The sequence below is a fragment of the Oncorhynchus masou genome, chromosome 3, assembly GCF_036934945.1.
Source record: "Oncorhynchus masou masou isolate Uvic2021 chromosome 3, UVic_Omas_1.1, whole genome shotgun sequence".
NCBI lineage: Eukaryota > Metazoa > Chordata > Actinopteri > Salmoniformes > Salmonidae > Oncorhynchus > Oncorhynchus masou.
In genome coordinates this window covers 3,564,685-3,587,526 of record NC_088214.1, presented here as the reverse complement: position 1 = coordinate 3,587,526, position 22,842 = coordinate 3,564,685, and the positions used below count along the sequence as shown (strand labels likewise).

Here is a 22,842-nt window from a genome sequence, read left to right as displayed (position 1 = left end):
GACCTGACCTACAGCATATCCTAATCACATCAAAAGGACCTGAGCTATAGCATATCCTAATCACATCAATAGGAGCTGACCTATAGCATATCACATCAATAGGACCTGACCTATAGCATATCACATCAATAGGACCTGACCTATAGCATATCACATCAATAGGACCTGACCTATATCATATCCTAATCACATCAATAGGACCTGACCTAAAGCATATCACATCAATAGGACCTGACCTATAGCATATCACATCAATAGGACCTGACCTATAGCATATCACATCAATAGGACCTGACCTATAGCATATCACATCAATAGGACCTGACCTATAGCATATCACATCAATAGGACCTGACCTATATCAAATCCTAATCAATAGGACCTGACCTATATCATATCCTAATCAATAGGACCTGACCTATATCATATCCTAATCAATAGGACCTGACCTATATCATATCCTAATCAATAGGACCTGACCTATATCATATCCTAATCAATAGGACCTGACCTACAGCATATCCTAATCACATCAATAGGACCTGACCTATAGCATATCCTAATTACATCAATAGGACCTGACCTATAGCATATCACATCAATAGGACCTGACCTATAGCATATCACATCAATAGGACCTGACCTATAGCATATCCTAATCACATCAATAGGACCTGACCTATAGCATAGCCTAATTACATCAATAGGACCTGACCTATATCATATCACATCAATAGGACCTGACCTATAGCATATCACATCAATAGGACCTGACCTATAGCATATCCTAATTACATCAATAGGACCTGACCTATAGCATATCACATCACATCAATAGGACCTGACCTATAGCATATCACATCACATCAATAGGACCTGACCTATAGCATATCACATCAATAGGACCTGACCTATAGCACATCACATCAATAGGACCTGACCTATAGCATATCCTAATTACATCAATAGGACCTGACCTATAGCATATCACATCAATAGGACCTGACCTATAGCATATCACATCAATAGGACCTGACCTATAGCATATCACATCAATAGGACCTGACCTATAGCATATCACATCAATAGGACCTGACCTAGCATATCACATCAATAAGACCTGACCTATATCATATCCTAATCACATCAATAGGACCTGACCTATAGCATATCACATCAATAGGACCTGACCTATAGCATATCACATCAATAGGACCTGACCTATAGCATATCCTAATCACATCAATAGGACCTGACCTATAGCATATCACATCAATAGGACCTGACCTATAGCATATCACATCAATAGGACCTGACCTATAGCATATCACATCAATAGGACCTGACCTATAGCACATCACATCAATAGGACCTGACCTATAGCACATCACATCAATAGGACCTGACCTATAGCATATCACATCAATAGGACCTGACCTATAGCATATCACATCAATAGGACCTGACCTATAGCATATCCTAATCACATCAATAGGACCTGACCTATAGCATAATCACATCAATAGGACCTGACCTATAGCATATCACATCAATAGGACCTGACCTATAGCATATCACATCAATAGGGCCTGACCGATAGCATATCCTAATCACATCAATAGGACCTGACCTATAGCATATCACATCAATAGGACCTGACCTATAGCATATCCTAATTACATCAATAGAACCTGACCTATAGCATATCACATCAATAGGACCTGACCTATAGCATATCCTAATCACATCAATAGGACCTGACCTATAGCATATCACATCAATAGGACCTGACCTATAGCATATCACATCAATAGGACCTGACCTATAGCATATCACATCAATAGGACCTGACCTATAGCATATCACATCAATAGGACCTGACCTATAGCATATCACATCAATAGGACCTGACCTATAGCATATCACATCAATAGGACCTGACCTATAGCATATCACATCAATAGGACCTGACCTATAGCATATCACATCAATAGGACCTGACCTATAGCATATCACATCAATAGGACCTGACCTATAGCATATCACATCAATAGGACCTGACCTATAGCATATCACATCAATAGGACCTGACCTATAGCATATCACATCAATAGGACCTGACCTATACCATATCCTAATCAATAGGACCTGACCTATAGCATATCACATCAATAGGACCTGACCTATAGCATATCCTAATCAATAGGACCTGACCTATAGCATATCACATCAATAGGACCTGACCTATAGCATATCCTAATCACATCAATAGGACCTGACATATAGCATATCACATCAATAGGACCTGACCTATAGCACATCACATCAATAGGACCTGACCTATAGCACATCACATCAATAGGACCTGACCTATAGCACATCACATCAATAGGACCTGACCTATAGCATATCACATCAATAGGACCTGACCTATAGCATATCACATCAATAGGACCTGACCTATAGCATATCACATCAATAGGACCTGACCTATAGCATATCACATCAATAGGACCTGACCTATAGCATATCACATCAATAGGACCTGACCTATAGCATATCACATCAATAGGACCAGACCTATAGCATATCACATCAATAGGACCTGACCTATATCACATCAATAGGACCTGACCTATATCACATCAATAGGACCTGACCTATATCACATCAATAGGACCTGACCTATATCACATCACATCAATAGGACCTGACCTATAGCATATCACATCAATAGGACCTGACCTATAGCATATCACATCAATAGGACCTGACCTATAGCATATCACATCAATAGGACCTGACCTATAGCATATCACATCAATAGGACCTGACCTATAGCATATCACATCAATAGGACCTGACCTATAGCATATCACATCAATAGGACCTGACCTATAGCATATCCTAATCACATCAATAGGACCTGACCTATATCATATCATATCACATCAATAGGACCTGACCTATATCATATCATATCACATCAATAGGACCTGACCTATAGCATATCACATCAATAGGACCTGACCTATAGCATTTCACATCAATAGGACCTGACCTATAGCATATCACATCAATAGGACCTGACCTATAGCATATCACATCAATAGGACCTGACCTATAGCATATCACATCAATAGGACCTGACCTATAGCATATCACATCAATAGGACCTGACCTATAGCATATCACATCAATAAGACCTGACCTATAGCATATCACATCAATAGGACCTGACCTATAGCATATCACATCAATAGGACCAGACCTATAGCATATCACATCAATAGGACCTGACCTATAGCATATCACATCAATAGGACCTGACCTATAGCACATCACATCAATAGGACCTGACCTATAGCACATCACATCAATAGGACCTGACCTATAGCATATCACATCAATAGGACCTGACCTATAGCATATCCTAATTACATCAATAGAACCTGACCTATAGCATATCACATCAATAGGACCTGACCTATAGCATATCCTAATCACATCAATAGGACCTGACCTATAGCATATCACATCAATAGGACCTGACCTATAGCATATCACATCAATAGGACCTGACCTATAGCATATCACATCAATAGGACCTGACCTATAGCATATCACATCAATAGGACCTGACCTATAGCATATCACATCAATAGGACCTGACCTATAGCATATCACATCAATAGGACCTGACCTATAGCACATCACATCAATAGGACCTGACCTATAGCACATCACATCAATAGGACCTGACCTATAGCATATCACATCAATAGGACCTGACCTATAGCATATCACATCAATAGGACCTGACCTATAGCATATCCTAATCACATCAATAGGACCTGACCTATAGCATAGCCTAATTACATCAATAGGACCTGACCTATATCATATCACATCAATAGGACCTGACCTATAGCATATCACATCAATAGGGCCTGACCGATAGCATATCACATCAATAGGAACTGACCTATAACATATCACATCAACAGGACCTGACCTATAGCATATCACATCAATAGGACCTGACCTAAAGCATATCACATCAATAGGACCTGACCTATAGCATATCACATCAATAGGGCCTGACCGATAGCATATCCCAATCACATCAATAGGACCTGACCTATAGCATATCACATCAATAGGACCTGACCTATAACATATCACATCAACAGGACCTGACCTATAGCATATCACATCAATAGGACCTGACCTATAGCATATCACATCAATAGGACCTGACCTATAGCATATCACATCAATAGGACCTGACCTATAGCATATCACATCAATAGGACCTGACCTATAGCATATCACATCAATAGGACCTGACCTATAGCATATCACATCAATAGGACCTGACCTATAGCATATCCTAATTACATCAATAGGACCTGACCTATAGCATATCACATCAATAGGACCTGACCTATAGCATATCCTAATCACATCAATAGGACCTGACCTATAGCATATCACATCAATAGGACCTGACCTATAGCATATCACATCAATACGACCTGACCTATAGCATATCACATCAATAGGACCTGACCTATAGCATATCACATCAATAGGACCTGACCTATAGCATATCACATCAATAGGACCTGACTTATAGCATATCACATCAATAGGGCCTGACCTATAGCATATCACATCAATAGGACCTGACCTATAGCATATCACATCAATAGGACCTGACCTATAGCATATCACATCAATAGGACCTGACCTATAGCATATCACATCAATAGGACCTGACCTATAGCATATCACATCAATTGGATCTGACCTATAGCATATCACATCAATTGGACCTGACCTATAGCATATCACATCAATTGGATCTGACCTATAGCATATCACATCAATTGGACCTGACCTATAGCATATCACATCAATAGGACCTGACCTTTAGCATATCACATCAATAGGACCTGACCTATAGCATATCACATCAATAGGACCTGACCTATAGCATATCACATCAATAGGACCTGACCTATAGCATATCACATCAATAGGACCTGACCTATAGCACATAATCACATCAATAGGACCTGACCTATAGCATATCCTAATCACATCAATAGGACCTGACCTATAGCATATCACATCAATTGGACCTGACCTATAGCATATCACATCAATAGGACCTGACCTTTAGCATATCACATCAATAGGACCTGACCTATAGCATATCACATCAATAGGACCTGACCTATAGCATATCACATCAATAGGACCTGACCTATAGCATATCACATCAATAGGACCTGACCTATAGCATATCACATCAATAGGACCTGACCTATAGCATATCACATCAATAAGACCTGACCTATAGCATATCACATCAATAGGACCTGACCTATAGCATATCACATCAATAGGACCTGACCTATAGCATATCCTAATCACATCAATAGGACCTGACCTATAGCATATCCTAATCACATCAATAGGACCTGACCTATAGCATATCACATCAATAGGACCTGACCTATAGCATATCACATCAATAGGACCTGACCTATAGCATATCACATCAATAGGACCTGACCTATAGCACATCACATCAATAGGACCTGACCTATAGCACATCACATCAATAGGACCTGACCTATAGCATATCACATCAATAGGACCTGACCTATAGCATATCCTAATCACATCAATAGGACCTGACCTATAGCATATCACATCAATAGGACCTGACCTATAGCATATCACATCAATAGGACCTGACCTATAGCATATCACATCAATAGGACCTGACCTATAGCATATCCTAATCACATCAATAGGACCTGACCTATAGCATATCACATCAATAGGACCTGACCTATAGCATATCACATCAATAGGACCTGACCTATAGCATAGCCTAATCACATCAATAGGACCTGACCTATAGCATATCACATCAATAGGACCTGACCTATAGCATAGCCTAATTACATCAATAGGACCTGACCTATAGCATATCACATCAATAGGACCTGACCTATAGCATATCACATCAATAGGACCTGACCTATAGCATATCACATCAATAGGACCTGACCTATAGCATATCACATCAATAGGACCTGACCTATAGCATATCCTAATTACATCAATAGGACCTGACCTATAGCATATCACATCAATAGGACCTGACCTATAGCATATCACATCAATAGGACCTGACCTATAGCATATCACATCAATAGGACCTGACCTATAGCATATCACATCAATAGGACCTGACCTATAGCATATCACATCAATAGGACCTGACCTATAGCATATCCTAATCACATCAATAGGACCTGACCTATAGCATATCACATCAATAGGACCTGATCTATAGCATATCACATCGATAGGACCTGACCTACAGCACATCACATCAATACGACCTGACCTACAGCACATCACATCAATAGGACCTGACCTATAGCATATCACATCAATAGGACCTGACCTATAGCATATCACATCAATAGGACCTGACCTATAGCATATCACATCAATAGGACCTGACCTATAGCATATCACATCAATAGGACCTGACCTATATCATATCCTAATCAATAGGACCTGACCTATATCATATCCTAATCAATAGGACCTGACCTATATCATATCTAATCAATAGGACCTGACCTATATCATATCCTAATCAATAGGACCTGACCTACAGCATATCCTAATCACATCAATAGGACCTGACCTATAGCATATCACATCAATAGGACCTGACCTATATCATATCCTAATCAATAGGACCTGACCTACAGCATATCCTAATTACATCAATAGGACCTGATCTATATCATATTACATCAATAGGACCTGATCTATATCATATTACATCAATAGGACCTGACCTATAGCATATCACATCAATAGGACCTGACCTATAGCATATCACATCAATAGGACCTGACCTATAGCATATCCTAATTACATCAATAGGACCTGACCTATAGCATATCACATCACATCAATAGGACCTGACCTATAGCACATCACATCAATAGGACCTGACCTATAGCATATCCTAATTACATCAATAGGACCTGACCTATAGCATATCACATCAATAGGACCTGACCTATAGCATATAACATCAATAGGACCTGACCTATAGCACATCACATCAATAGGACCTGACCTATAGCATATCACATCAATAGGACCTGACCTATAGCATATCACATCAATAGGACCTGACCTATAGCATATCACATCAATAGGACCTGACCTATAGCATATCACATCAATAGGACCTGACCTATAGCATATCACATCAATAGGACCTGACCTATAGCATATCACATCAATAGGACCTGACCTATAGCATATCACATCAATAAGACCTGACCTATATCATATCCTAATCACATCAATAGGACCTGACCTATAGCATATCACATCAATAGGACCTGACCTATATCATATCACATCAATAGGACCTGACCTATAGCATATCACATCAATAGGACCTGACCTATAGCATATCACATCAATAGGACCTGACCTATAGCATTTCACATCAATAGGACCTGACCTATAGCATATCACATCAATAGGACCTGACCTATAGCATATCACATCAATAGGACCTGACCTATAGCATATCACATCAATAGGACCTGACCTATAGCATATCACATCAATAGGACCTGACCTATAGCATATCACATCAATAGGACCTGACCTATAGCATATCACATCAATAGGACCTGACCTATAGCATATCACATCAATAGGACCTGACCTATAGCATATCACATCAATAGGACCTGACCTATAGCATATCACATCAATAAGACCTGACCTATAGCATATCACATCAATAGGACCTGACCTATAGCATATCACATCAATAGGACCAGACCTATAGCATATCACATCAATAGGACCTGACCTATAGCATATCACATCAATAGGACCTGACCTATAGCATATCACATCAATAGGACCTGACCTATAGCATATCACATCAATAGGACCTGACCTATAGCATATCACATCAATAGGACCTGACCTATAGCATATCCTAATTACATCAATAGGACCTGACCTATAGCATATCACATCAATAGGACCTGACCTATAGCATATCCTAATCACATCAATAGGACCTGACCTATAGCATATCACATCAATAGGACCTGACCTATAGCATATCACATCAATAGGACCTGACCTATAGCATATCACATCAATAGGACCTGACCTATAGCATATCACATCAATAGGACCTGACCTATAGCACATCACATCAATAGGACCTGACCTATAGCATATCACATCAATAGGACCTGACCTATAGCATATCACATCAATAGGACCTGACCTATAGCATATCACATCAATAGGACCTGACCTATAGCATATCCTAATCACATCAATAGGACCTGACCTATAGCATAGCCTAATTACATCAATAGGACCTGACCTATATCATATCACATCAATAGGACCTGACCTATAGCATATCACATCAATAGGACCTGACCTATAGCATATCACAATCACATCAATAGGACCTGACCTATAGCATATCACATCAATAGGAACTGACCTATAACATATCACATCAATAGGACCTGACCTATAGCATATCACATCAATAGGACCTGACCTATAGCATATCCTAATCACATCAATAGGACCTGACCTATAGCATATCACATCAATAGGACCTGACCTATAGCATATCACATCAATAGGACCTGACCTTTAGCATATCACATCAATAGGACCTGACCTATAGCATATCACATCAATAGGACCTGACCTATAGCATATCACATCAATAGGACCTGACCTATAGCATATCCTAATTACATCAATAGGACCTGACCTATAGCATATCACATCAATAGGACCTGACCTATAGCATATCCTAATCACATCAATAGGACCTGACCTATAGCATATCACATCAATAGGACCTGACCTATAGCATATCACATCAATAGGACCTGACCTATAGCATTTCACATCAATAGGACCTGACCTATAGCATTTCACATCAATACGACCTGACCTATAGCATATCACATCAATAGGACCTGACCTATAGCATATCACATCAACAGGACCTGACTTATAGCATATCACATCAATAGGACCTGACCTATAGCATATCACATCAATAGGACCTGACCTATAGCATATCACATCAATAGGACCTGACCTATAGCATATCACATCAATTGGACCTGACCTATAGCATATCACATCAATTGGACCTGACCTATAGCATATCACATCAATTGGATCTGACCTATAGCATATCACATCAATTGGATCTGACCTATAGCATATCACATCAATAGGACCTGACCTTTAGCATATCACATCAATAGGACCTGACCTATAGCATATCACATCAATAGGACCTGACCTATAGCATATCACATCAATAGGACCTGACCTATAGCACATCCTAATCACATCAATAGGACCTGACCTAAAGCATATCCTAATCACATCAATAGGACCTGACCTATAGCATATCACATCAATTGGATCTGACCTATAGCATATCACATCAATAGGACCTGACCTTTAGCATATCACATCAATAGGACCTGACCTATAGCATATCACATCAATAGGACCTGACCTATAGCATATCACATCAATAAGACCTGACCTATAGCATATCACATCAATAGGACCTGACCTATAGCATATCACATCAATAGGACCTGACCTATAGCATATCACATCAATAGACCTGACCTATAGCATATCACATCAATAGGACCTGACCTATAGCACATCACATCAATAGGACCTGACCTATAGCATATCACATCAATAGGACCTGACCTATAGCATATCCTAATCACATCAATAGGACCTGACCTATAGCATAGCCTAATTACATCAATAGGACCTGACCTATATCATATCACATCAATAGGACCTGACCTATAGCATATCACATCAATAGGACCTGACCTATAGCATATCCTAATTACATCAATAGGACCTGACCTATAGCATATCCTAATCACATCAATAGGACCTGACCTATAGCATAGCCTAATTACATCAATAGGACCTGACCTATATCATATCACATCACATCAATAGGACCTGACCTATAGCATAGCCTAATTACATCAATAGGACCTGACCTATAGCATATCCTAATCACATCAATAGGACCTGACCTATAGCATAGCCTAATTACATCAATAGGACCTGACCTATATCATATCACATCACATCAATAGGACCTGACCTATAGCATAGCCTAATTACATCAATAGGACCTGACCTATATCATATCACATCAATAGGACCTGACCTATAGCATATCACATCAATAGGACCTGACCTACAGCATATCACATCAATAGGACCTGACCTACAGCATATCACATCAATAGGACCTGACCTGTAGCATATCCTAATTACATCAATAGGACCTGACCTATAGCCTATAACATCAATAGGACCTGACCTATAGCATATCACATCAATAGGACCTGACCTACAGCATATCACATCAATAGGACCTGACCTATTGCATATCACATCAATAGGACCTGACCTATTGCATATCACATCAATAGGACCTGACCTATTGCATATCACATCAATAGGACCTGACCTATTGCATATCCTAATTACATCAATAGAACCTGACCTATAGCATATCACATCAATAGGACCTGACCGATAGCATATCCTAATCACATCAATAGGACCTGACCTATAGCATATCACATCAATAGGACCTGACCTATAGCATATCACATAAATAGGACCTGACCTATAGCATATCACATCAATAGGACCTGACTTATAGCATATCACATCAATAGGACCTGACCTATAGCATATCACATCAATAAGACCTGACCTATAGCATATCACATCAATAGGACCTGACCTACATCATATCCTAATCAATAGGACCTGACCTACATCATATCCTAATCAATAGGACCTGACCTATATCATATCCTAATCAATAGGACCTGACCTACAGCATATCCTAATCACATCAATAGGACCTGACCTATAGCATATCCTAATTACATCAATAGGACCTGACCTATAGCCTATCACATCAATAGGACCTGACCTATAGCATATCACATCAATAGGACCTGACCTATAGCATATCCTAATCACATCAATAGGACCTGACCTATAGCATAGCCTAATTACATCAATAGGACCTGACCTATATCATATCACATCAATAGGACCTGACCTATAGCATATCACATCAATAGGACCTGACCTATAGCATAGCCTAATTACATCAATAGGACCTGACCTATATCATATCACATCACATCAATAGGACCTGACCTATAGAATATCACATCAACAGGACCTGACCTATAGCACATCACATCAATAGGACCTGACCTATAGCATATAACATCAATAGGACCTGAGCTATAGCATATAACATCAATAGGACCTGAGCTATAGCACATCACTAGGACCTGACCTATAGCACATCACATCAATAGGAGCTGACCTATAGCATATCACATCAATAGGAGCTGACCTATAGCATATCACATCAATAGGAGCTGACCTATAGCATATCACATCAATAGGACCTGACCTATAGCATATCACATCAATAGGAGCTGACCTATAGCATATCACATCAATAGGACCTGACCTATAGCATATCACATCAATAGGACCTGACCTATAGCATATCACATCAATAGGACCTGACCTATAGCATATCCTAATCACATCAATAGGACCTGACCTATAGCATTTCACATCAATTGGACCTGACCTATAGCATATCACATCAATAGGACCTGACCTATAGCATATCACATCAATAGGACCTGACCTATAGCATATCACATCAATAGGACCTGACCTTTAGCATATCACATCAATAGGACCTGACCTATAGCATATCACATCAATAGGACCTGACCTATAGCATATCACATCAATAAGACCTGACCTATAGCATATCACATCAATAGGACCTGACCTATAGCATATCACATCAATAGGACCTGACCTATAGCATATCACATCAATAGGACCTGACCTATAGCATATCACATCAATAGGACCTGACCTATAGCATATCCTAATCACATCAATAGGACCTGAGGGGCGGGGCTGCAGGTAGCCTAGTGGTTAGAGTGTAGGGGGGGGATCAGGTAGCCTTGTGGTTGGAGTTTTTGGGGGATCAGGTAGCCTAGTGGTTAGAGTTTAGGGGCGGCAGGTAGCCTAGTGGTTAGAATGTAGTGGGGGGGCAGGTAGCCTAGTGGTTTGAATGTAGGGGTGGCAGGTAGCCTAGCGGTTAGAGTGGAGGGGCGGCAGGCAGCCTAGTGGTTAGAGTTGTTACGAATCCCTTTTGGCCCGACAGTCTAGGGGGGGGATGGTAATGAGATCCGTAACATAACTCATGCAAATTATTATTGTGACAAAGTAAAAGTGTGAACGAAATAACCACGACAACAGAAATCTACCGTCAAACTCTAGGTTTATTTATAAACACACGGTAATGGGGGGAGCAGGAAAAATGGGCTGAGCTGGACCCAAGGAAAGAAACAATAAGTATTCAAAAACACCCCTAAGCTAGACTAGCCTACTTTAACAACAGCTAACTAACTAACCAAAAATACAGTGGGTGGTCCGCCCAGTTCTAACTAGTGTATTTAACAAAGTTCACCTACGGGTAGTGTATGCCCATGGGCGACTTGTCTTGGCTTCCCCCTTTTCCCACCAGCAATCAAACAAACACCATAACCAAAAACAATACTCACAGGTGATGACAAAGTGCTATGAGGTGCTTAAACAAAAGAGAGGTTACGACACAACGCGAGAGTGAAACACAGAGACCTACAGACATGACATTACAGAGAGATTGAGCTCTAGAACAAACAAATGATGGGGTTTTTAAACCAAGGGAAAGGAACTGTGATAGGTCAGGAAATAGGAGGAGGTGTGTCTTCTGATTGATGATTGATTGTTGACTGATTGGGGAGTGATGATTTTCACCTGAGAGGGGAGAAGGAGAGAAAAGAAACACACACACAGGATACACACACTCACAGGATAACTGTATCCATAACAGAGTGGAGGAGCGGCAGGTAGCCTAGTGGTTAGAGTGGAGGGGCGGCAGGTAGCCTAGTGGTTAGAGTGGAGGGGCGGCAGGTAGCCTAGTGGTTAGAGTGGAGGGGCGGCAGGTAGCCTAGTGGTTAGAGTGTAGGGGCGGCAGGTAGCCTAGTGGTTAGAGTGTAGGGGCGGCAGGTAGCCTAGTGGTTAGAGTGTAGGGGGGGTAGGTAGCCTAGTGGTTAGAGTGTAGGGGGGCAGGTTTCCTAGTGGTTAGAATTTTGGGGGGGTCAGGTAGCCTAGTGGTTAGAGTGTAGGGGGTCAGGTAGCCTAGTGGTTAGAATGTTGGGGCAGCAGGTAGCCTAGTGGTTAGAGTGTAGTGGCAGCAGGTAGCCTAGTGGTTAGAGTGTAGGGGGGCAGGTAGCCTAGTGGTTAGAGTGTAGGGGGGCAGATAGCCTAGTGGTTAGAATGTTGGGGCGGCAGGTAGCCTTGTGGTTAGAATGTTGGGGCGGCAGGTAGCCTAGTGGTTAGAGTGGAGGAGCAGCAGGTAGCCTAGTGGTTAGAGTGTAGGGGGGGCAGGTAGCCTAGTGGTTAGAGTGTAGGGGGGGAAGGTAGCCTAGTGGTTAGAGTGTAGTGGCAGCTGGTAACCTTGTGGTTAGAGTGTAGGGGGGCAGGTAGCCTAGTGGTTAGAGTGTAGTGGCAGCAGGTATCCTAGTGGTTAGAGTGGAGGACCGGCAGGTAGCCTAGTGGTTAGAGGTTAGGGGCGGCAGGTAGCCCACTGTTCCTTGGCCGTTATTGAAAATAAGAATTTCTTTCTCAACTGACTTTCCTAGTTAAATAAAGGTTAAATAAAATAAATAATTATACAAGACTACTTACTATACTAAGCCTTGTAATTATAAATTATTATAATGATTAACAGAATAATGATAGTAATAATAACGATAAGAAGAAGATTTAGAAATACTGCTATTATTTTTATAAATATAATTGTTTGGACTATTTGGAACAAAGTAAACAACACTAAATAAATTATACATAATACCAGAGAGGATGTTCTAACGACAACAAAGTTTCAAGTCTTTATTACAGAAAAGCAAAGATTTAAAACAGAAACAGTTGCATGAAGCTTGGTTGCAAAGAAAAAGCCACATTTCAGACTGGCCAATAAAAAGAAAAGATTAAGATGGACAAAAGAACACAGACACTGGACAGAGGAACTCTGCCTAGAAGGTCAGCATCCCGGAGTCGCCTCTTCACTGTTAACATTGAGACTGGTGTTTTGCGGGTACTATTTAATGAAGCTGCCAGTTGTGAGGTGTACTCTATGTAGATATTCCAGAAAAAATATGCCATTTCCAGCTGCAATAGTAATTTACAACATTAACAATGTCTACACTGTATTTCTGATCTATTTTATTTTATTTTAATGAACAGCATTTTTTGCTTTTCTTTCAAAAACAAGGACATTTCTAAGTGACCCCAAACTTTTGAACTGTAGTGTATATATATTTTCTGCTCCACTAAAGATATCCACCAACAGCCAAACAATCTACCAGTCGACTATATGGGGTCAGCCCAAAAACGGACTGTCCAATGACATGACCTCTAGCTGGGCTGTCAACGGACTGTCCAATGACATGACCTCTAGCTGGGCTGTCAACGGACTGTCCAATGACATGACCTCTAGCTGGGCTGACAACTGACTGTCCACTCTAATGACCTCTAGCTGGGCTGCCAACTGACTGTCCAATGACATGACCTCTAGCTGGGCTGACAACGGACTGTCCAATGACATGACCTCTAGCTGGGCTGTCAACTGACTGTCCAATGACATGACCTCTAGCTGGGCTGTCAACTGACTGTCCAATGACATGACCTCTAGCTGGGCTGACAACTGACTGTCCACTCTAATGACCACTAGCTGGGCTGCCAACTGACTGTCCAATGACATGACCTCTAGCTGGGCTGACAACGGACTGTCCAATGACATGACCTCTAGCTGGGCTGCCAACTGACTGTCCAATGACATGACCTCTAGCTGGGCTGACAACGGACTGTCCAATGACATGACCTCTAGCTGGGCTGACAACTGACTGTCCACTCTAATGACCACTAGCTGGGCTGCCAACTGACTGTCCAATGACATGACCTCTAGCTGGGCTGACAACAGACTGTCCAATGATATGACCTCTAGCTGGGCTGACAACTGACTGTCCAATGACATGACCTCTAGCTGGGCTGACAACTGACTGTCCACTCTAATGACCTCTAGCTGGGCTGCCAACTGACTGTCCACTCTAATGACCTCTAGCTGGGCTGACAACTGACTGTCCACTCTAATGACCTCTAGCTGGGCTGACAACTGACTGTCCACTCTAATGACCTCTAGCTGGGCTGACAACTGACTGTCCAATGACATGACCTCTAGCTGGGCTGACAACAGACTGTCCAATGATATGACCTCTAGCTGGGCTGACAACTGACTGTCCACTCTAATGACCACTAGCTGGGCTGACAACTGACTGTCCAATGACATGACCTCTCGCTGGGCTGTCAACGGACTGTCCACTCTAATGACCTCTAGCTGGGCTGCCAACTGACTGTCCAATGACATGACCTCTAGCTGGGCTGACAACTGACTGTCCACTCTAATGACCTCTAGCTGGGCTGACAACTGACTGTCCAATGACATGACCTCTAGCTGGGCTGACAACAGACTGTCCAATGATATGACCTCTAGCTGGGCTGGCAACTGACTGTCCACTCTAATGACCTCTAGCTGGGCTGCCAACTGACTGTCCAATGACATGACCTCTAGCTGGGCTGACAACGGACTGTCCAATGATATGAACTTTAGCTGGGCTGACAACTGACTGTCTACTGTCTCTCTGCTTCTCACCATGAGCCTTAGCCCTGTTAGTTAGCTCCATTGACGCCTGTGTGGCTCTGCCTTGGCTTGGCTCGGAATGCACTGAGGAGATTCTGTGGTATAATCCACTCTGTTTTAATTATGTGTTTGATTTTATTAATCTCATTGGGCAGACATACAGATGGAGAGAAACAGACATACAGATGGAGAGAGAGAGAGACAGACAGAGAGACAGATGAAGAGAGACAGAGACAGACAGATGAAGCGAGAGACAGATGAAGACAGACAGACAGCCAACCAGACAGACAGACGGACGGACGGACGGACGGACGGACAGATAAAGAGAGAGACAGACAGACAGATCAAGAGAGCGAGAGACAGACAGACGAAGATAGAGACAGACAGACAGATAAAGAGAGAGACAGACAAACAGATCAAGAGAGCGAGAGACAGACAGATCAAGATACAGACAGACAGATGGAAGAGAGAGACAGACAGACAGACAGATCAAGAGAGCGAGAGACAGACAGACAGACGAAGATAGAGACAGACAGACAGATAAAGAGAGAGACAGACAGACAGATAAAGAGAGAGACAGACAGACAGATCAAGAGAGCGAGAGACAGACAGACGAAGATAGAGACAGACAGACAGACAGACAGACAGACAGACAGACAGACAGACAGACAGACAGATAAAGAGAGAGACAGACAGACAGACAGACAGATCAAGAGAGCGAGAGACAGACAGACAGACAGACGAAGAGAGAGAGAGACAGACAGATCAAGATACAGAGAGACTGATGGAAGAGACAGACAGACAGACAGACAGACAGACAGACAGACAGACAGACAGACGAAGAGAGAGACAGACAGATGAAGAGAGAAACAGACAGACGAAGAGAGAGACAGACAGACGAAGAGAGAAACAGACAGACAGATCAAGAGACAGACAGGCAGACAGACAGACAGACAGACAGACAGATGAAGAGAGAGACAGACAGATGAAGAGAGAGACAGACAGATGGAAGAGAGAGAGACAGACAGACAGACAGACAGACAGACAGACAGATCAAGAGACAGACAGATCAAGAGACAGACAGACAGACAGATGGAAGAGAGAGACAGACAGATGAAGAGAGAGACAGACAGATGAAAGAGAGTGACAGACAGACAGATGAAGAGAGAGAGACAGACAGACAGATCAAGATACAGACAGACAGATGGAAGAGAGAGACAGACAGACAGTCAGACAGACAGACAGATCAAGAGAGCGAGAGACAGACAGACAGACAAAGATAGAGACAGACAGACAGATAAAGAGAGAGACAGACAGACAGATAAAGAGAGAGACAGACATATGGAAGAGAGAGACAGACAGACAGACAGACAGACAGACAGACGAAGAGAGAGACAGACAGACGAAGAGAGAGACAGACAGACGAAGAGAGAGACAGACAGATGAAGAGAGAAACAGACAGACAGATCAAGAGACAGACAGGCAGACAGACAGACAGACAGATGAAGAGAGAGACAGACAGATGAAGAGAGAGACAGACAGATGAAGAGAGAGACAGACAGATGAAGAGAGAGACAGACAGACAGATCAAGAGACAGACAGACAGATGGAAGAGAGAGACAGACAGATGAAGAGAGAGACAGACAGATGAAAGAGAGTGACAGACAGACAGAGGAAGAGAGAGAGAGACAGACAGACAGATCAAGATACAGACAGACAGATGGAAGAGAGAGACAGACAGACAGTCAGACAGACAGACAGATCAAGAGAGAGACAGACAGACAGACGAAGATAGAGACAGACAGACAGACAAAGAGAGAGAGAGACAGACAGACAGATCAAGATACAGACAGACAGATGGAAGAGAGAGACAGACAGACAGACAGACAGACAGACAGACAGACAGACAGACAGATCAAGAGAGCGAGAGACAGACAGACGAAGATAGAGACAGACAGAAAGACAGATAAAGAGAGAGTCAGACAGACAGATCAAGAGAGCGAGAGACAGACAGACAGACGAAGAGAGAGAGACAGACAGACAGATCAAGATACAGACAGACTGATGGAAGAGACAGACAGACAGACAGACAGACAGACGAAGAAAGAGACAGACAGATCAAGAGACAGACAGGCAGGTAGGCAGACAGACAGACAGACAGACGAAGAGAGAGACAGACAGATGGAAGAGAGACAGACAGATGGAAGAGAGAGACAGACAGACAGACAGACAGACAGACAGACAGACAGACAGACAGATCAAGAGACAGACAGACAGACAGATGGAAGAGAGAGACAGACAGATGAAGAGAGAGACAGACAGATGAAAGAGAGTGACAGACAGACAACACTACAAACTTGGAACCGCCACCAGCCTGTCTTTTCGGCCTGTCTCTTCGGCCTGTCTCTCCTCTCATTAAATCACCTGCCTAGTTGGTAGGAAGCCTGTCTCTCCTCTCATTAAATCACCTGTCTAGTTGGTAGGAAGCCTGTCTCTCCTCTCATTAAATCACCTGTCTAGTTGGTAGGAAGCCTGTCTCTCCTCATTAAACCACCTGGCTAGTTGGTAGGAAGCCTGTCTCTCCTCTCATTAAATCACCTGTCTAGTTGGTAGGAAGCCTGTCTCTCCTCATTAAACCACCTGGCTAGTTGGTAGGAAGCCTGTCTCTCCTCTCATTAAATCACCTGTCTAGTTGGTAGGAAGCCTGTCTCTCCTCATTAAACCACCTGGCTAGTTGGTAGGAAGCCTGTCTCTCCTCTCATTAAATCACCTGTCTAGTTGGTAGGAAGCCTGTCTCTCCTCTCATTAAATCACCTGCCTAGTTGGTGGGAAGCCTGTCTCTCCTCATTAAACCACCTGTCTAGTTGGTGGGAAGCCTGTCTCTCCTCTCATTAAATCACCTGTCTAGTTGGTAGGAAGCCTGTCTCTCCTCATTAAACCACCTGTCTAGTTGGTAGGAAGCCTGTCTCTCCTCATTAAACCACCTGCCTAGTTGGTAGGAAGCCTGTCTCTCCTCATTAAACCACCTGGCTAGTTGGTGTGAAGCCTGTCTCTCCTCATTAAACCACCTGGCTAGTTGGTAGGAAGCCGGTCTCTCCTCATTAAACCACCTGTCTAGTTGGTAGGAAGCCTGTCTCTCCTCATTAAACCACCTGCCTAGTTGGTAGGAAGCCTGTCTCTCCTCATTAAACCACCTGTCTAGTTGGTGGGAAGCCTGTCTCTCCTCATTAAATCACCTGTCTAGTTGGTAGGAAGCCTGTCTCTCCTCATTAAACCACCTGGCTAGTTGGTAGGAAGCCTGTCCCTCTCCTCATTAAACCACCTGTCTAGTTGGTAGGAAGCCTGTCTCATTAACATATTTAGGCTATAACAAAAGTGTTTTGAATATCTAATTTCCTCAAGACATTTTCAGCTTTTCATTTGTAATTAACATTTCTAAAAGCATAATTCCACTTTGACATTATGGGGTATTGTGACAAAAACCATCTAAATGTAATCCATTTTAAGTTCAGGCTGTGACAACAAGAACATGTAGGATCAGTCATTGGAGTGTCAATCCTTTCTGAATGCAATGTAATGTGTTGTATCATATCCCTCTAATCTATTAGGACTCTGAAGGCTTAGAGATCATGCTAGGAGTGTTCTCCAGTGGTCTCCTCATCTATAGAGACAGACTGAGAATCAACCGCTTCGCCTGGCCCACGGTCCTAAAGATCTCCTACAAGAGAGACAACTTCTACATCAAGATACGCCCTGGAGAGGTAAACACACAAACAACAGCAGATCTATCAGGGCTGGGACTTTTCCTGACCATGTGAACTGAGCAGGTAGAACTCTGTGAACTGAGCAGGTAGAACTCTGTGAACTGAGCAGGTAGAACTCTGTGAACTGAGCAGGTAGAACTCTGTGAACTGAGCAGGTAGAACTCTGTGAACTGAGCAGGTAGAACTCTGTGAACTGAGCAGGTAGAACTCTGTGAACTGAGCAGGTAGAACTCTGTGAACTGAGCAGGTAGAACTCTGTGAACTGAGCAGGTAGAACTCTGTGAACTGAGCAGGTAGAACTCTGGGACCAGTTTTACCACAGCCCAGTGGTTTTACTGGTTATGTTAGGTGGTCAGGTAGAACTCTCTCCTCTCTCCTCTCTCCTTCTTTCTCCTCTCTCTCTCCTTCTCTTTCCTCTCTCTCTCCTCTCTCTCTCTCTCCTTCTCTCTCCTCTCTCTATCTCTCTCCTCTCCTTTCCTCTCTCTCTCTCTCTCTCATCTCTCTCTCTCTCTCTCTCACTCATTCTCGCTCTCTCTCCTTCTCTCTCTCCTCTCTCTCTCTCTCGCTGTCTCTCTCTCTCTCTCCTCTCCTCTTCTCTTCTCTTTTCTCTCTCCTCTCTCTCTCCTCTCCTCTCTCTCTCTCTCTCTCTCTCTCGCGCTCTCTCGCTCTCTCGCTCTCTCTCTCTCCTTCTCGCTCTCCTCTCTCTCCTTTTCTCTCTCTCTCTCCTCCTCTCTCCTCTCTCTCGCTCTCTCTCCTCCCTACTCTCTCCTCTCTCGCTCTCTCTCCTCTCTCTCCTCTCTCTCCTCTCTCTCTCTCTCCCCTCTTGCAGTTTGAAAGCATGATTGGCTTCAAGCTGCCTAACCACCGTGCAGCCAAGAGACTGTGGAAGACTTGTGTTGAGCAACATACATTCTTCAGGTAAGAGGTACGCTCAAGTGTTGTAGCCTGTCCATTAGATAGAAAACACAGCGGAAGCATTACACGCACAAATTGTTAAGCGTCATTAGTCACCGGCAATGTTCTCATTACTGTACTCTCCTCTGTCCTCCAGACTGGTGTCTCCAGAGGCCCTCCCGAAGAAGTTCCTAGGTCTTGGTTCTAAGTTCCGCTACAGCGGTAGAACCCAGGCTCAGACCCGGAGAGTCTCCTCTCAGATCATCAGGGCCGCGCCCTTCTTCGAACGCTCCTCCTCCAAACGCTACCCCATGTCACGTAGTCTCGACGGAGGTAGGGACTCATCCATTGTGTTACCCTCCTAAATCACTCGCTACCCCTTCCCAACGGAGATAGGGACTCATCCATTGTGTTACCCTCCTAAATCACTCGCTGCCCCTTCCCAACGGAGATAGGGACTCATCCATTGTGTTACCCTCCTAAATCACTCCCTACCCCTTCCCAACGGAGATAGGGACTCATCCATTGTGTTACCCTCCTAAATCACTCGCTACCCCTTCCCAACGGAGATAGGGACTCATCCATTGTGTTACCCTCCTAAATCACTCGCTACCCCTTCCCAACGGAGATAGGGACTCATCCATTGTGTTACCCTCCTAAATCACTCGCTACCCCTTCCCAACGGAGATAGGGACTCATCCATTGTGTTACCCTCCTAAATCACTCGCTACCCCTTCCCAACAGAGATAGGGACTCATCCATTGTGTTACCCTCCTAAATCACTCGCTACCCCTTCCCAACGGAGATAGGGACTCATCCATTGTGTTACCCTCCTAAATCACTCGCTACCCCTTCCCAACGGAGATAGGGACTCATCCATTGTGTTACCCTCCTAAATCACTCGCTACCCCTTCCCAACGGAGATAGGGACTCATCCATTGTGTTACCCTCCTAAATCACTCCCTACCCCTTCCCAACGGAGATAGGGACTATAAGAGTCTATACGCGGTGTAGAGACGGATCTTCCCCTTTAAAGACCTGTAAACATCAGTCCTAGGTCCTAAGGGAAGGGGACCGGGCTTTTTAACACACAAAACACCTCATCTCAATCTCAAATCACACATCTTGGATGTAAATGTCACCGCCCTTCCTCCCAGTGACCATAACAGAGAACCACCACACTCTGATGATGAGGGAAGCTACACCAGCCAAAGCTGTCGCCACCGGAGACCTGATCCCCACGGTAACCCCAGAGAAGAAGACAGAGGAGGTGGAGAAGGCTGGGGAAGAGGCGGAGCAGACCTTCGCCGACGAGATGTCGGATTGCAACGTCATTTCAACCCCGCTCAGACATGACAACAAGGTAGATTATTATCCTCTTCCTCATATTAGCCAATGAGGTTAACCGTAATGAGGTTAGCCGTAATGAGCTTAGCCGTAATGAGCTTAGCCGTCATGAGGTTAGCCGTCATGAGGTTAGCCGTCATGAGGTTAGCCGTCATGAGGTTAGCCGTCATGAGGTTAGCCGTAATGAGGTTAGCCGTCAAGAGGTTAGCCGTCAAGAGGTTAGCCGTAATGAGGTTAGCCGTAATGAGGTTAGCCGTCATGAGGTTAGCCGTCATGAGGTTAGCCGTAATGAGGTTAGCCGTCAAGAGGTTAGCCGTCAAGAGGTTAGCCGTCAAGAGGTTAGCCGTAATGAGGTTAGCCGTCATGAGGTTAGCCGTCATGAGGTTAGCCGTAATGAGGTTAGCCGTCATGAGGTTAGCCGTAATGAGGTTAGCCGTAATGAGGTTAGCCGTAATGAGCTTAGCCGTAATGAGGTTAGCCGTCATGAGGTTAGCCGTCATGAGGTTAGCCGTAATGAGGTTAGCCGTCATGAGCTTAGCCGTCATGAGGTTAGCCGTAATGAGGTTAGCCGTAATGAGGTTAGCCGTCATGAGCTTAGCCGTAATGAGCTTAGCCGTAATGACCTTAGCCGTAATGAGCTTAGCCGTAATGAGGTTAGCCGTAATGAGGTTAGCCTTAATGAGGTTAGCCGTCATGAGGAGCTCACCTTCCCCGACGTCACGGAGCTCAACTTCCTCCCTGAGAGCGTGCAGCATATCCGGCCCTCGTCCGTCACCTTCTCTCATCCCCTGCTTCTTCTTCGTCATCTTCCTCTTTCTCCTGTCCACGTCATACTCGGTGCCGCTACGCCCTCAC

The 22,842-nt window shown here is 43.5% G+C and overlaps 2 protein-coding genes across 3 annotated transcripts in view; one reads left to right on the top strand and one right to left on the bottom strand.

Annotated features, from left to right (window-relative positions):
- Positions 1 to 22,842, bottom strand: part of LOC135509028 (ras-related protein Rab-31-like) — a 235,218-nt gene that overhangs the window by 4,794 nt on the left and 207,582 nt on the right. The gene's annotated exons all lie outside the window — the stretch shown is intronic.
- LOC135508967 (band 4.1-like protein 3) overlaps positions 1 to 22,842 on the top strand; it is a 180,370-nt gene that overhangs the window by 119,136 nt on the left and 38,392 nt on the right. For both annotated transcript variants that reach the window (XM_064929219.1, XM_064929227.1), the window contains exons 9-12: positions 19,591 to 19,743; positions 20,576 to 20,664; positions 20,798 to 20,973; positions 21,798 to 22,003. In XM_064929219.1, the coding sequence (XP_064785291.1) occupies positions 19,591 to 19,743; positions 20,576 to 20,664; positions 20,798 to 20,973; positions 21,798 to 22,003 (624 nt within the window). The remainder of the gene's footprint in view (positions 1 to 19,590; positions 19,744 to 20,575; positions 20,665 to 20,797; positions 20,974 to 21,797; positions 22,004 to 22,842) is intronic.